This window comes from Cherax quadricarinatus, chromosome 51 (genome assembly GCF_038502225.1).
Source record: "Cherax quadricarinatus isolate ZL_2023a chromosome 51, ASM3850222v1, whole genome shotgun sequence".
NCBI classification, from domain to species: domain Eukaryota; kingdom Metazoa; phylum Arthropoda; class Malacostraca; order Decapoda; family Parastacidae; genus Cherax; species Cherax quadricarinatus.
In genome coordinates this window covers 22052493-22067883 of record NC_091342.1, presented here as the reverse complement: position 1 = coordinate 22067883, position 15391 = coordinate 22052493, and the positions used below count along the sequence as shown (strand labels likewise).

The following is a 15391-nucleotide window of genomic DNA, read 5'->3' as shown; positions in this document are numbered from 1 at the left end:
CCCAGCCGAACGAGTACCTGACTGGCAGCTACCCAAATACTCTATTTTTAGCTCCAACTAATTCCACTGAAGTCTCTCTCATCATTAAATCACTAAAAAACAAAGCAAGTGATCTAGATAGTTTTCCACCATTCATATACAAAAAAGCTGCACATGAGCTGTCACCCATTATGGCAACAATGTTTAACAAATCTGTAGCATCCTCAACCTTCCCATCTATACTCAAGACAGTAAGGGTCACCCCAGTCCACAAAGGAGGTGATCCAACTGACTTGAACAACTATAGACCAATATCAAACTTGCCCTTACTTTCCAAGATATTCGAAAAAATAATACACAAGCGACTTTACTCCTACCAACATACTTAACCCATGCCAGTTTGGGTTTAGGCCAAAAAAAAAGTACGAATGACATTATTATACAAATGCTTGAACTAATACACACAGCTCTCGATAAAAATAAATATCCTCTGGGGCTCTTCATTGACCTATGAAAAGCGTTTGATATAGTCGAACACAATCTCTTGCACCTAAAACTGAATTATTACGGCATCAGAGGACATTCTCTTGATTACCTAAAATCCTATCTTAACGACAGACACCAGTATGTACGTATATGCAAATGGAGTCAACTCTGCTATCCAATCTGTAGCTGTAGGAGTACCCCCAGGGTAGTGTCCTAGGCCCACTCCTCTTTCTCATCTACATCAATGATCTCCCCAATGCATCCCAACTCCTTAAACCAGTTCTATTCGCAGATGACATTACATCCACCACATAGCCGAGAAAATTTCCAAATCAATAGGAATCCTTTTCACGATATAATACTATGTACCACAAACGACACTCCTTACCCTATACAGTGGAACCTCAAAAATCAAACTTAATCCATTCCAGGAGCTAGTTCTAAATTCGAAAAGTCTGAAATTCGAAGCAATATTTCCCACAAGAAATAATGGAAATACAATTAATCCATTCCAGAAACCCAAAAATATTCACAAAAAAAAAATACATTTTATAGAGATTAATTACAGTTTTACATACACACAACAAATGCTATATTCTTTAATTATGTATAGTAATATAAAATAATATTTTTACTTACCTTTATTGAAGATTGGTGATGGCATCTGGAAGATAGGGAGGAGGAGAGAGGGAGTTGGGGTTACTGTTTGGAAGGAGAATCCCCCTCCAGGAGGACTTCAGGTATCAAAGCCCTCTCTGGGGTTGCTTCCCTTCTCTGTATTGTAATGCCACTAGGACCAGCTTGAGAGTCATTGGACCCCAGTCTCACAAAATAACTGTCTACAGTCCTCTGTTTCTGTCTCACAAAATAACTATCCACAGTCGTCTGTTTCTGTCTCACAAAATAACTGTCCACAGTCGTCTGTTTGTCTCACAAAATGACTCCACAGTCATCTGTTTCTGTCTCACAAAATAACTGTCCACAGTCATCTGTTTCTGTCTCTCAAAATAACTGTCCACAGTCCTCTGTACATCCTGGCAAGCTCAACAAGTCTCACTCCAATCTCATACTTCTGTATTATTTCCTTCTTCACATCTACGGTGTTTCTCACTTTCTTTACCACAGAGGTACCACTAGCAAGTTTCTTTGGGCCCATGGCAGCTTATTTCACAGTCCCACAAGCACTAAACACAATGAAATAATCGTAAAATGTGTGAATGAGAGCGCAGGTTAGTGTTCACTCAAGCATAAACAAAGCTAGATTGCTCACAGCGCCTGCGCGGGGACACGGACAGAGCGAGCCAGCGGACAGGTTCCGTACCTGGCGGTCCGAAATTAGAGGCACGTTCGATAATTGGGACACAGTTTGTCCGAAAAAATGGTCTTATTTTCGAAACGTTCGATATTTGATATGTTCGATTTTTAAGGTTCCACTGTACCACTCTAATACATATATCCTTACCTCACCTATGGTATTTGTGCCTGGGGCTTAATCACAGCCAAGCACCTTAGACCCTTAATAACCCTATAAAAAGCTGCTATGTAGGTGATAACCAGCTCCTGCGCTAGACAGCCCACCCCACCACTTTTCAAAAGACTGAACTTGCTAAATATACAAGACATACACTCATATTATTGTGCCTACTACATATACAGAACATTAAACTCCACTGTAAACTCTCCACTAAAGCTACTCCTTGACAGTTACAACAGAATGCACAGTCACAATACAAGGCATAAGGCACTTTTCAACATCCCTTGAGTCAATCTCTCACTATGCAAGAACGCTATGCACATAAAGGGCACGAAGATCTAGAACTCACTACCAGAACAGGTCAGGGATCCCCTGAAAACTTATAAATTTAGGACTTTGCTAAAAAAATCTTCTTCTCTCAATATTAATCAAATCAACCAAAGCATCTGCTAATTAGCTTTATTATGTGATCAATTCATAAAATATTACCACCTGAACCATTACTTGTAATATAGATTTTGTGTGCAATTTCAAGATTATTTTATGGAACCTTACTCCACCTTACTACCTCACATCTGTATTAAGTTTAAATAAGTTTGTAAAACAGTTAACCACCACTACTTGTCTAGTTTTAAGTATAGTTACTATGTACTTATTATCTTGTCTAGTTTTAATTAGTTACTGTGTATTAGGATTAGTCTGCCCAAAATGCCCTGGCATGATAGTGACTATCTTTGTACTTAGTAAATCAAAATTGTAATTACACATTGTAACCTTTACAAAGAAATTATCTTATCTTATCATGAAAACATGGAAAAGTTGCTGTTGATGTGGTTGACAGAGAAGCAGCTCGCAGGAGATACCATGACAGAGGGTATCCTTTGCGAGAAGGCACAAGGCATGTACGCTGATTTGCTGCAGCAGACCTCAGGCACTTCAGCGGATGAGGCATCGGAAGAGTCGTCTAAAGCCAGTTGGGGCTGGTTCAACAATTTTAAAAGGAGAACTGGCATTCAAAATTGGGGTGGTTTTTTGGGAGCTAGAACGGATTAACCTTTAAACTGTCCAAACGTAGATCTATGTTTGTGCACGTAGTGCCCCGAACATAGATCTACGTTCGATTTTAAATTGTTTCGTATGTAAAAAAAACGTAGATCTATGTTTGGACAGTTTAAGGGTTAATTGCATTTCATTTAATTTCAATGAGGAAAATTGATTTGATATACGTACACGCAAAGTGAGTTATGAGCTCGGTCATGAAATGAATTAAACTCACAAATCAAGTTACCACTTTGTCTATAAGAATTTTTTTTATAAGAAATGTGGAGTCTCATAGAAAGAAGAATAAAACAATTCCATTTGGAGTTATTCCTAGTGTTCCTAGGCCACAAAAGTTATTTCAGGTCACGTAAACATAGTACAATACTATTTAAGCCGTTGTTTCTGTTCAATAATGCAGAAATTATTGAATATAAGGTTCACTGATGATAGGTTTCTTATTACATTTATGTAAGAGTGAAGGTAATTTATGAGTATTCATTTTAACAAGAACTCAATTTAAAAATCTTAAAATATGAAGTACAGTGAACCCCCGGTTTGCGATGCTATCGGTATCTGATAAATCCAGTATCCGATGCATTATATTGCAAAAAATTTGCCTCGGTTCCCGTTACAAAACCCGGTGTGCAATACGATTCGTACAAGACGTGTCCACGTGTGGCCTGAACTGCCCCATGTGTGCCAGTGTGCGCGCATCTAAGGATACATTCGGTACATTCCATATTATCCAAATTTTCACTGTTTTTGGTGCTTGTTTCTGCAAAATAAGCCACCATGGGCCCCAAGAAAGCTTCTAGTGCCAACCCTGTGGTAAAAAGGGTGAGAATTAGTATGGAAATTAAGAAAGATTTTGAAGGGTTTGGGGCTAACCCTGAGAAGCCTATGCCAGTTGTGGAATCCATTGTGCCTACTTCAAAAATTAAGGAAATGTGTGCACAGTGGGTTGAACTGCAAACCTTTATGGATGAAAATCACCTTAATACAGCTATTGCAAGCCGTGCTAGTGACTATTACACTGACAATGTTGTGAACCACTTTAGGAAAGTCATAAAAGAACGAGAGGTACAGGCCTCTATGGACAGATATGTTGCACGACAGAAGTCCAGTGACTCTCAAGCTGGTCCTAGTGGCATTAAAAGAAGAAGGGAAGTAACCCTGGAAAAGGACTTGCTACCCGGTGGCCTGGTGGCTAAAGCTCCCGCTTCACACACGGAGGGCCCAGGTTCGATTCCCGGCGGGTGGAAACATTTCGACACGTTTCCTTACACCTGTTGTCCTGTTCACCTAGCAGCAAATAGGTACCTGGGTGTTAGTCGACTGGTGTGGGTCGCATCCTGGGGGACAAGATTAAGGACCCCAATGGAAATAAGTTAGACAGTCCTCGATGACGCACTGACTTTCTTGGGTTATCCTGGGTGGCTAACCCTCCAGGGTTAAAAATCCGAACGAAATCTTATCTTATCTTAATGGAGGGGGATTCCCCTTCTAAACAATAGGTTCAACACTCTCCCCTCCTCCCATCCCATCAATCATCACCAGATCCTCATTAACCCTTTCAGGGTCTGTCCCGTAGATCTACGGCTTTACGTTGAGTGTCCAAACCGTAGATCTACACCAAAATTCTAGCTCCGTCAAATTTAGCGCGAAAACGCTCATAGGCCTACATGTGAGAGAACGGGTCTGCACGGTGGGTGTGCACCATAAACAAAAAATCTAGGCGCCTGCATAGCATTGTGGGAACGCCGGCTCAGTCACCCTTGTTCACCATGCCTCGTCGCAAGTCAGCTCTCACTCCCCGGAAAATTGGGACTCTCCTCTTCCTATCTGATAGTTCTGACACTGATGGAAGTGGAAATGAAGACGAATTCTACGGCTTTGATCAGTTAGTGACCGAAAAGAATGACCAGGATATCGATAATAGTGCAGAAAACCCTGACGATCCTCAACCTTCTACCTCTGGTGTGGGCACTCGTGACTCACGGTCGGTTGTTCCTCAACGCAAGAGAAAACTAATATTTTCGCGTGGCCAGGCCTCTGACTTCAGTAATGATGATGATAGTGACGTGGATTGTGATTTTATTGCGCTCGACGATCATTCGAGTAGTGATAGTGAGGAATCATATTCACCAGTGAAGCATCGGTATGTTCGCCGCCGCATGCGCTCAGGTAGTGTACCCTATGCTGTGCCCAGGGGATGGAGTACATCCCGTGGCCCTACACCAGTTTTAGGTAGTGATAGTGAGGATGATGTAGCTACACTTGGCATGGATAGACCACAGGCATCAGTGGATGGTGTTAGTGGTGATGGTAGTGGCACGGCCATGCGTGACTCACCAGGCCACGCTGGGACCCACGCTGCTGACTCGTCAGTTCAAGGACAAAGCGGAGCGTCACCCACCAGCCCACCACAACCACAACCACCTGCACAACCAGCCTATGATGTCCAGTATCCACCAGCAAACCGTATGTGGGATTGGCAGCAAAATCCCAATTTTGTTCCCAAGCCTCACCACTTTGATGACTCTCAAAGTGGAATTCTACCTACTTGTCCCCTTGGAACCACGGCCAATGAACTGGAATTCTTTGAATTATTCTTTGACCAGCCATTGATGGAAATTATTGTCAGGGAAAGTAATAAGTATTTTGAGTACACCATGGCAAATACGATCTTATCACCACAGTCAAGACTACACAGGTGGAAAGAGACGACTGTTGCAGAAATGTATTTGCTTTTTGCAACAATAATGCTTATGCCTCACGTCTATAAGCATAATATAAAAGCATACTGGTCCACAGATCGGCTAATTTCTACCCCGGTCTTCAGTGAAATCATACCAGTGAACAGGTTTATCTTACTCTTACGTATGTTGCACTTCTCTGACAAAACCAGGCCTGACAGAAGTGACAGGTTATACAAGATTAGAAATGTTTTCATGTATCTCAAACAAAAGTTCACCATATACTTTTATCCATTCAAGAATCTTTTAATTGACGAGTCTTTGATTTTGTTCAAAGGTAGACTGTCATTCAAGCAGTATATACCGAGCAAGAGGAAACGCTTTGGTATAAAACTGTTTGTACTCTGTGATTGTGACAGTGGCCTGGTGTTGGATATTGTTGTATACATGGGTAGTAAAACATTGAAAGATACCAAGATGTTATTGGGTATCTCAGGTGACGTAGTGAGAAACATGATGGCACCTTATCTTGGTAAGGGGCATACATTATATACCGATAACTGGTACACAAGCCCATTACTCAGTGATTTCATGCGAGTGAACAAGACAGATGTGTGTGGCACAGTGCTTTCTAATCGTAAACATATGCCCAGGCTCAACGCAGGTGCTCGTGGTGATGACGTGCAGGTGTTTACTGCCAATGACATCATGGCATTATGGTGGCATGACAAACGAGATGTCACATTGTTGACAACCATTCACCGTAATGAAATGCAAGACAGTGGCAAAGTTGATCGAGTGACTAATGAACGTATTCGAAAACCAGTGACAGTGATTGATTATACACAAAACATGCGCTTGGTTGACAAATGTGACATGCAGATTGGTTTTGTTGACTGTGTTCGTAAGAGTTACAAGTGGTACATGAAACTTTTCTTCCATCTCATGGACATTTCAATGCTCAATGCATATAATATGTACCAAATAAAGACTGGTAACAGACCACCGTATGGTGAATTTTGTTTGTCTGTTGTCAGACAACTCATAATGAAGTACCAGGTAAGAACACCTGCTATACAACACGGTCCTCGAATTCCTCAGGATATACCCAAGCGTTTGAGGAGGGAAGGTGATCATTTCATAATACAACTTCCTTCAACTCAGAAGAAATTTGCTCAGAAGAGATGCATCATCTGTGCACAAACAAAACGACGGCAACAAAGACGCAAAGACACTCGGTTTATGTGTGAGGAATGTTAGGTGCCTCTGTGCATGGTGCCTAGTTTCAAGGAGTTCCACAAGCTCCAGCAGTTCTAAAACCATGTCCAGTGATTGTAAATATGTAAATATATGATAGAACATTAGTATTATACAAGATTTGTGTATGTTTATTGTAATAAACAACAGTGGTAAACAATAATATAATAACTTTAGTGTGGTTATTGTGTTCAATACAGTGAGTTTATATATATACATTATATACAGTATTGGTCTCTCAGGCCCCAAATGTTAGTAGGAATAGAAAAAAATTGGAAAAGAAAAGAAAAAACAATAAAAACTGCAAAATAATGTAATGCGCGTATGTGGAATTCGTCGATGTTGCCGCCACCACATCATTTTTGACAAACTTCTTGGCACTGTATCTCGGTAAGTACTGATCAGAATTTTTTTTTTTGTCTTATTACCTTCACAAAAATATGCTCTTTAATTCTGTAAGATAAAATAATTTTTTTTTTTTTTTCAAAATTTCTTGGACACTGGAGCACCACTTAAGATTTTGGCCTTGGACCCTGAAGGGGTTAAAGATAAGTGTCAATTATTCTATTATTATTCTATTGTTATTGCTATTATTGTAATTATTCTATTGCATTAAGCTTAATATTTCATGTGGTAAAAGTTTTTTTTTATACTTTTGGGTGTCTTGCACGGATTAATTTGATTTCCATTATTTCTTATGGGGAAAATTGATTCGCTTTCCGATAATTTTGGTTTACTTTGAGCTCTCAGGAACGGATTAATATCGCGAACTGGGGGTCCATTGTATCTGGCTCAAGCTGGCATACTAACTTCTTTTGGGAAAACAACTAATATGAAGACTGAAATGAGGTTTCTCTTGAATAATTTATTAGGCATTCAAGTAATGAATTTATTAATAATAATATCATTATATAATAATTTAAATGCTTAATTAAACCCCATGACTCATACAGCATTGTTTGTAGGAATGTGTGAGGGTAGGAGTATGCAATGGAGAGGGGTTAGTGTAAATGTAAAATCACTATCACAGTTGGTGCAATAAGTTAGCGTCCATTAAAAATTCAAGGAGAAAATCATAAGTTTGAGATGGAACCTTCAACAAGGTCACTCAGAGTGTGTTAGGGTGAAGAAAATATCGGGAGTGAATTCTGCATGCTCGCTGATATATGGGACAGTCTTTTAAAATATGGTGGACTGATCTGGCAGTCCTAGCAGAGTAGTGTCAGTCATATCTCTACATAATATTCATGAGTGTGCTGTGTGTTCAATATGTAAGCATGAGAGCAGTTTCCCACATCCAACAGCAGTGGAAAAAAGATGGACAGAATCCCAGTTGCAGTGTGATAGAAAAAAATTTGTTGCACTCTATCATGGACCAATGTTGTTGTCAGTAGTTGCTTTGAGTACCAAAAAATTATCAGAGAAAGGAAAACCTGTGGAAGTAGGAGATTGTGAACGGCTAACTGGGCGACTGAATCTGCTTGTTCAAGAAAGTAAATTTAACACGGTGTAATTTATCAAGTGAACAAGTTCACCTGCAAGAGGCTACAGTAAAACCCCCGAGAAGTTCTTGTAACAATGCATGAATGGATACAGGAAGGCCCCACTTTAGAGCATTTTGCTAATGCTGTGGTTTTCAGTTATACCCAGTCTTCATTTATTCAAGATTTCCTATAATAAATATATTCACTACTCACTATAAGCTAAGGATGAAAATATTTTAGCATAAATAATGTGTGTACTGTATATGCGTTTTTTAGGCCTAGCTCTGTTACTTGCTCGATACAGCCTCTCTTCACTTAGTGACATACTCATTTACTGACCACTTGGAGTTACAACCAGCTCTCGGATCAATATGCAAACTTTAGTAATGTATATTAGAGTTGATTTCCTCTATCCTGTTTATTACAGCATACAGTACTGTATAAACATTTAAATACATGTATATACTAAAAATTTTATAAATGGTGCAAAGGTGACATTAAAAAAATATCTGAAGATGGTTGACAGAAACCCACTACCCATACAGTATGCTCCTAGTTAACCCTTTGACTGTTTTCGACGTATAAATACGTCTTACGAGCCAATGTTTCTGACGTATATATACTCAATAATTCTAGCGGCTTCAAATCAAGTGGGAGAAAGCTGGTAGGCCCACATGTGAGAGAATGGGTCTGTGTGGTCAGTGTGCACCACATAAAAAAAATCCTGCAGCACACATTGCGTAATGAGAAAAAAAAAACTCTGATCGTTTTTTTGGAATAAAACGCCGACTTTGAGGTGTATTTTCGTATAGTATTTATCGTTGTATTCGCGTTTTCATGGTCTTAGGTGATAAAATGGAAAACATATTACAGAAATAGAGATGATTTTCATTACTTTTACGATGAAAACGACCTTGAAACTGAGCTCAAAGTAGCGGAAATGTTCGATTTTTACCAATGTTCAAGAGTACATAAATCACACCACACGTCCAATACACGTCAACTGGGGAGTCTAATATTCTTTCACTAGTGCACTGATATTATTTATACCATTTTTACAATAATGCAGTCGTCTGCATAACAGTAAATTTTGTATTTTTTTGTATGAATAAAAAATCAAAATAGAAAGCAATAATAATATAAGAGGGGCCTAGAGATGTGACTAATGAACAGAGCATATGTTATTTTAGTGCCACGAATGTCTACCTTGTTTATTCTGGACCCTATTTTGAAATTGGCATCTTTTTTATTTTGCGTGAAATTGGCCAAATTGCCAATTTCTGACCACCATATTGGGTAGTCCAAATTAGTAAATGGGAGGTTTCTTGTACTCAGCTGATAGATAAAATGGAGTTCTAAAGAAATAGCTATGAGTTTGGTCAACTGGAACAATGGAATTGGCTGAAAATTGGGCTCAAATTCGGCGAAATCGCCGATACGCATATGTCGCCGAGACCGCTAACTTTGCGGGAGCATAATTCCACGAGTTTTCGACCAAATTTCGAACTTTTGGTGTCATTACCATCGGGAAAAGATTCTCTATCATTTCATAAGAAAAAATAATTTTTTTTTTTTTTCAAAAATTGAGCGACATAGAATGACAGTTTCAGAGAGGGGCCTGAAACAGTCAAAGGGTTAATGACCAGTTCACTTGCTTGCCTAATCTTAGGAATGGAACTCGGTTGTTAAGTGAGGAGAGGCTGTATATGATAGTGTAAAGATGATGCTTTTACATGCATCTGAAAGTGAAAAAAAGCCGTTTCATCTTACAGCAATTTTTGCTTTACAGCAGTAGCGAAACCTAACCTGCTGTATACAGTGGACCCCCGCCTTACGATATTATTTCACTCCAGAAGTATGTTCAGGTGCCATTACTGAATGAATTTGTTCCCATAAGGAATATTGTGAATTAGATTAGTCCATTTCAGACCCCCAAACGTACACGTACGAATGCACTTACATAAATACATTTACATAATTGGTCGCATTGGGAGCTGATCGTAAAGCGGGGGTCCACTGTAATTGGGGCCTACTTGTATAGTGTGATGGCCAGTGAAAATGGATCAGGTTATAAACCCTCTTTATGAGTGTGGGAGTGTGCAAGCAACTGTAGGGGAACTGAAAAATTCTCTCATTTCAGGTCACTCAAGAAGTTTACCAGATACTGCACAAGAAGGGTTACCCACTAACATGCCGAGGAGTGATCAAGGTAAAAGGAAAGGGAGATATGATAACATACTTTCTCAATGGCAAAAGTCATGATACTATAGAAGAAGACTGCCCAGTGACTGGCTCAACTAACTCAACTGAGAATCACAAATAAACTCTATAAACCATTTAACAACATATAAAATGGAAAAAAAAAAAAAGTTACAAATGCTAGTGATGTGTGTGACATCCAGATTATATACAAAACTTGTGTAGATTGACACTGGTGAGAGATTAGTATGACTAACTCTATTGTGTAGTAATTGCTAGTACCTGCCTTCTTCAACTGGATGTCAAGAAAACTGGCTCTCATTTTCAAAAAATAGTGTTATATAAGAAGTGTAACTGTTTTGTAGTCTCCACTGTACTACAAGCATATTTTTTATTTTTATTCAGCACTTAGTACTGATGATGTATGTTTATGCAAACATGAAAAATGACACTGATTAGAAATAGTTTTTTGTGCACACTGCAGTGATTTTCTGAGTAAATTCTCAAACCGCTCCTTCACCAAGTCAACAGGAGCAATGGTTTAGAACCACAAGTCATGCAGACTGTTGTTACAATAAAAGGTTCTTGTCTAAGGCAGACTGAAGAAATTAACTGCATATTGTGAGCCGAGAACCATGAAGTTACTGAGGAAGTATGTATTCTTTATATGTACTGTAGTGTATCTTGAGTGCTGTGTGTGTACTTAAAACTCTCCCATGAAGTTGGAAGTGCCACAAATAACCAGCAAAATTAGATATAATAGTATTTAAAGCTTGAAATAATTTTCTTAAATTACATGAAAGAAGTTTCTTTAAAGTATTCTCATTATTGACAGTGCAGTAGTCTTGACACAACTAGTCATTTATAAACAACTGAATGTTATGAGTGTCTCTGCTGTGTACAGAATTTTCTGCAACTCGTACAGGAGTGGTTCATTATCAGCATCTGTCAAGGTAAACAAGCCTTCTTAGCTTTTATGCTGATCAGTATGAAATGAGATTTCCTATACTTCTAATTTTATGTTCAGGTTCTACAAACCACTGATAGGAATTGAAGAATTGAAGCCTCTCTGCATATTCTTTATAATATCAGTAATTGACATAGATCACATTTTTGCCATTTTGGCCTGTTTACATTCTCATGTATACATGTGCACCTAAACTTCCTGGATGACTCAGAGTGCAGGCCCAAAGTACCATTCAGCCGCCTGTTTCTATTTATTTAATATTTCTTACCAACATGAAGAACTCGCACCATTTTTGTGAGCTTTCAACTTGCCACTCTTTCCTGGAGACAGTGATCTGTATGCGTCCTGCTCGACACACATGCTGTTTACACAGTTCACCTTGTTCAACAAGCTTAGCTGAACCTAGAGTGGATTTCAGTGGACACTTGTTGATGATATTTCAGTGGACTGACCACTACTCTTCCTAGACTAATGGAAATGTCTACTCAGAAAAGGGCTAAATCTATCCTCAGTGCTTCCATGACTCTTCTGTCTATAGTGTACGTTTCTCAAATTGTGGTTGATAATTGTCTAGTGGCCTGGTAGGTAATGCTCTCACCTCACACACTGAGTGATCCCCGGCTGGGTGAAAATATTGGGCGTGTTTCCTTACACCTGTGTGCCCATTCACCTAGCAAGCAAGTAGGTACCTGGGTGTTAGTCGACTGGTGTGAGATGCATCCTGGGGGACAAGATTGAAGAACCCAATGGAAATAAAAGACAATCTTCAATGATGAACTGACTTTTTGGGGTTATCCTGGGTGGATAACCCTCTGGGGATAAAAATTCCAACAAAATCTTAGCTTAACTCTATTCTTAGTGACAACTTAATCACTGCTAATTATATTTACCCAATCACAAACAAGCTCAGAATTACTCTCCCAGGCCTCACTCAACCAATTGATAGGGGCATACATTATTCATATTAATACTAGTTTGCATCATACTGTTGAACAAATACATTATACACAAATCAAGATCTGGTTGTTACCACTGGTACAAGGTTGATGTCACTTTAACTTGCTGATGAACACTGACAAGGCCTAACCATTCTTGATTTCTGTACAAAAGACAAGGGATGTTTTTGCAGCTGGCTCTCCTCTCTCCAGAAATTGTTACTGAATATAAATTCTGCTCTTTTCCTGAGTTTTTCGAGCCCAGTTACTAGTGAGTTAGTCTATTCTCAAATTTGGTCTTCTCTCCTGTTCCAAATACAGATGACTCCAACAATCACCATCAAGTTGACTCTGCCACCCTTCTATGAGGATTTCAAAGCTCATCTTTGAGCTGTTAAAAAAAGTCATTGTTCGGTCTCAAAATTCTCGATTTTACCATCTCTGTGAATACAGAAAGTCAACTTTTCAGTGAATACTTCTTTCACGAAGTTGGATATTTTCGGTCCCATTACTGAGGATGCACATATTTCCAAGCAGCTCAATTCTGTTATAGAATTAATTGCATGCCAAGAGCAAAAATTTATTTATCTTTCTTGACTTCTCTGTTGTAAGTGCAATAGGTCATGATCCATTGATGAGATGTGGGGCAGCCATATCTCACCATGATCTCTGCCAATTTTCGGCCTCACTGGTTCAAGAGTCCCTTACTTTCAGCGTCCCCATCATCTTATCTGATATTTGCTCATTCTGCTATCTATACAAAATACTCAAACAAGGACCTCATTTTTAGGCACACTCCATGTCCATCTCGGACATTTCAACCTCACTGAACTCTCTTACCCTAAGCAGGAATTCTCTCATCCTACATCATTGCAGAGGTGCTCCTTAGGCAGTCAAAATCACAGAACACATTCTTGAGGTTGCTAGGGCTTCCCTAAAACAGATATTTGTGCCAAAAAAACATAGAGGCCACATTGGGGGAAGAGGCTGCATACAAAATGTGGCAGGTAAAGACCCTGGGTGAAGTGACTATGAACCAACAGCTTATCCCTGTTCATTTATTTTTTTGAAGTTCTGATGATAGACTTTACTTCACCTTTTATGTTCACAGCTTTGGGTACAATTCTCAAGAGATTTCGAAATGGGATTCCTCATCAATCTAAGAATATGAAGACTTGCTTCATCCAAATCTTTACCTTGGTCTGGTATACAGTTTGATCTTCTTGTGCTGCAACTTTTGATTCTTCTGTATTACTATTATTATTACATTCATGAGGGAGGGGGAGAGGGCTAAACCTGTAGGCATTCAGACTTGATTCAAGGAATTGGAGCACAAATCTAATTCCTTAGTTCAAGAACCCCCTCAGGTTAAGCTTTGGGCCCAAAGGCATCAACTTCAACACTTAATTCTTGACCATTATCAGGCATTCGCTCAAAATTGGTTTGAGTTGGTGTGGGAGGTGTTCCTGCTTTTTTCCTCCAAGCTAAGAAAATTTCTCTCATGACTCAGTTCATGTTCTCTATAAGCTTAACAGTGCACATAATTCACATTTATAAGTGTACTCTGGAGGAGTCTTTATATTGCCTAGGGGTTTCAGTACAGGCTTCCTTGTTTAGAATGCCATTACTGCAGTGCTTCTTGAACATCCCAGATTTCATACATGGATACCTGGGTGGTCTTTTGATGTAGTGTTGGCATACATCACCTGCAACCCAGATTTTAACATTCCCCTATAACATCACACCCCTACCCAATAGATGGTATTCCTTTTGGCAGTTGCTTTGAGTGCCTAAGTGGGTACCCTCCATGCTTTACAGTGCTCACCAGATCTGATATTTTTTCATATTAGCGAGCTCAAGATCTTTACTGTGAGATTCACTTCCCTTCTAAGTGATTAAAAAAACTCACTATATTCTTTGTGAGTTTGTTAGTTGGTTTGCCTGATAATCTCATGATATGTCATGTCATAAACTTACAGAATTATTTCTCCTGTCCTTTCTGTATCCCAAAAAGCTCTTTACAGACAAGCTTCTTCTTTAGTAGTCTTTGGAATTCAATGTATATTCTTCAAAATTCAGTTTCAGCTTCTGACTCCTCTCCACTTCAGCCATTCAATGGAAGGGTTTACATTGATCTTCTGGGTGGCTGACCTGGACTGGCCAAGACTATGCTCAAGGTCAAATGTGATAATCATCTTAATATAGCATTTTAATCATAGTATGTTATGACATGATATGTATGCAAGGGATGGGGTTCATCTCTCTGGGGCTGGAGTGGTTGCATTAGCTAATTCAATTGAAGGGGTTATTGGTGATATGTGTAGGACTTTAAACTGATAGATTATAGAGGTATGGGTGTCTGTGGGAAACAGTCAGGCTGCAGTACTAGGGTTGAGAACAGCAGATATAACCAGGATACCTCAGGGATATGTTTAAAAGATAATATTCAAAATCAAGTTGATAGTAAAGGCAAAATAATTGATAAACAAAGAGAGACAGTAGAGGGCAACAAGTGACTAGCTCCCTTAAGGTTTATTATACAAATAGTAGAAGTCTAAGAAATAAGATAGATGAGCTAAAATTAATTGCAAGTGCAGGTAATGCAAATATTATTGCTATAACAGAGACCTGGTTCAACTTGAAAGATAGAGAAATGCCTTCTGAATGCAACATTAGGGTTATAAACTATTCCACACTGATAGGGTCAACAGGGTGGTGGAGTGGCAATGTATGTCAGAGATAATTTAAATTGTTGTGTTAGACAAGATATAAGATTAGAAACATTGGACACACAATCTGTTTGGCTACAGTTTCTCGAGGGTCGTGAAAAGTTAATTTTTGGTGTAATTTATAGGCTCCCCAAACCTTGAAAG

At 39.1% G+C, this 15391-nt stretch overlaps 1 protein-coding gene and 1 long non-coding RNA gene across 2 annotated transcripts in view; one reads left to right on the top strand and one right to left on the bottom strand.

Annotated features, from left to right (window-relative positions):
* The window catches only part of LOC128694593 (adenylate cyclase type 5), a 418524-nt gene extending 407681 nt beyond the window's left edge, over positions 1 to 10843 (top strand). Inside the window, exon 20 of the mRNA XM_070095954.1 lies at positions 10558 to 10843. Within this exon, the coding sequence (XP_069952055.1) occupies positions 10558 to 10740 (183 nt within the window). The 3' untranslated portion in view covers positions 10741 to 10843. The remainder of the gene's footprint in view (positions 1 to 10557) is intronic.
* The window catches only part of LOC138854160 (uncharacterized), a 502510-nt gene that overhangs the window by 422928 nt on the left and 64191 nt on the right, over positions 1 to 15391 (bottom strand). The gene's annotated exons all lie outside the window — the stretch shown is intronic.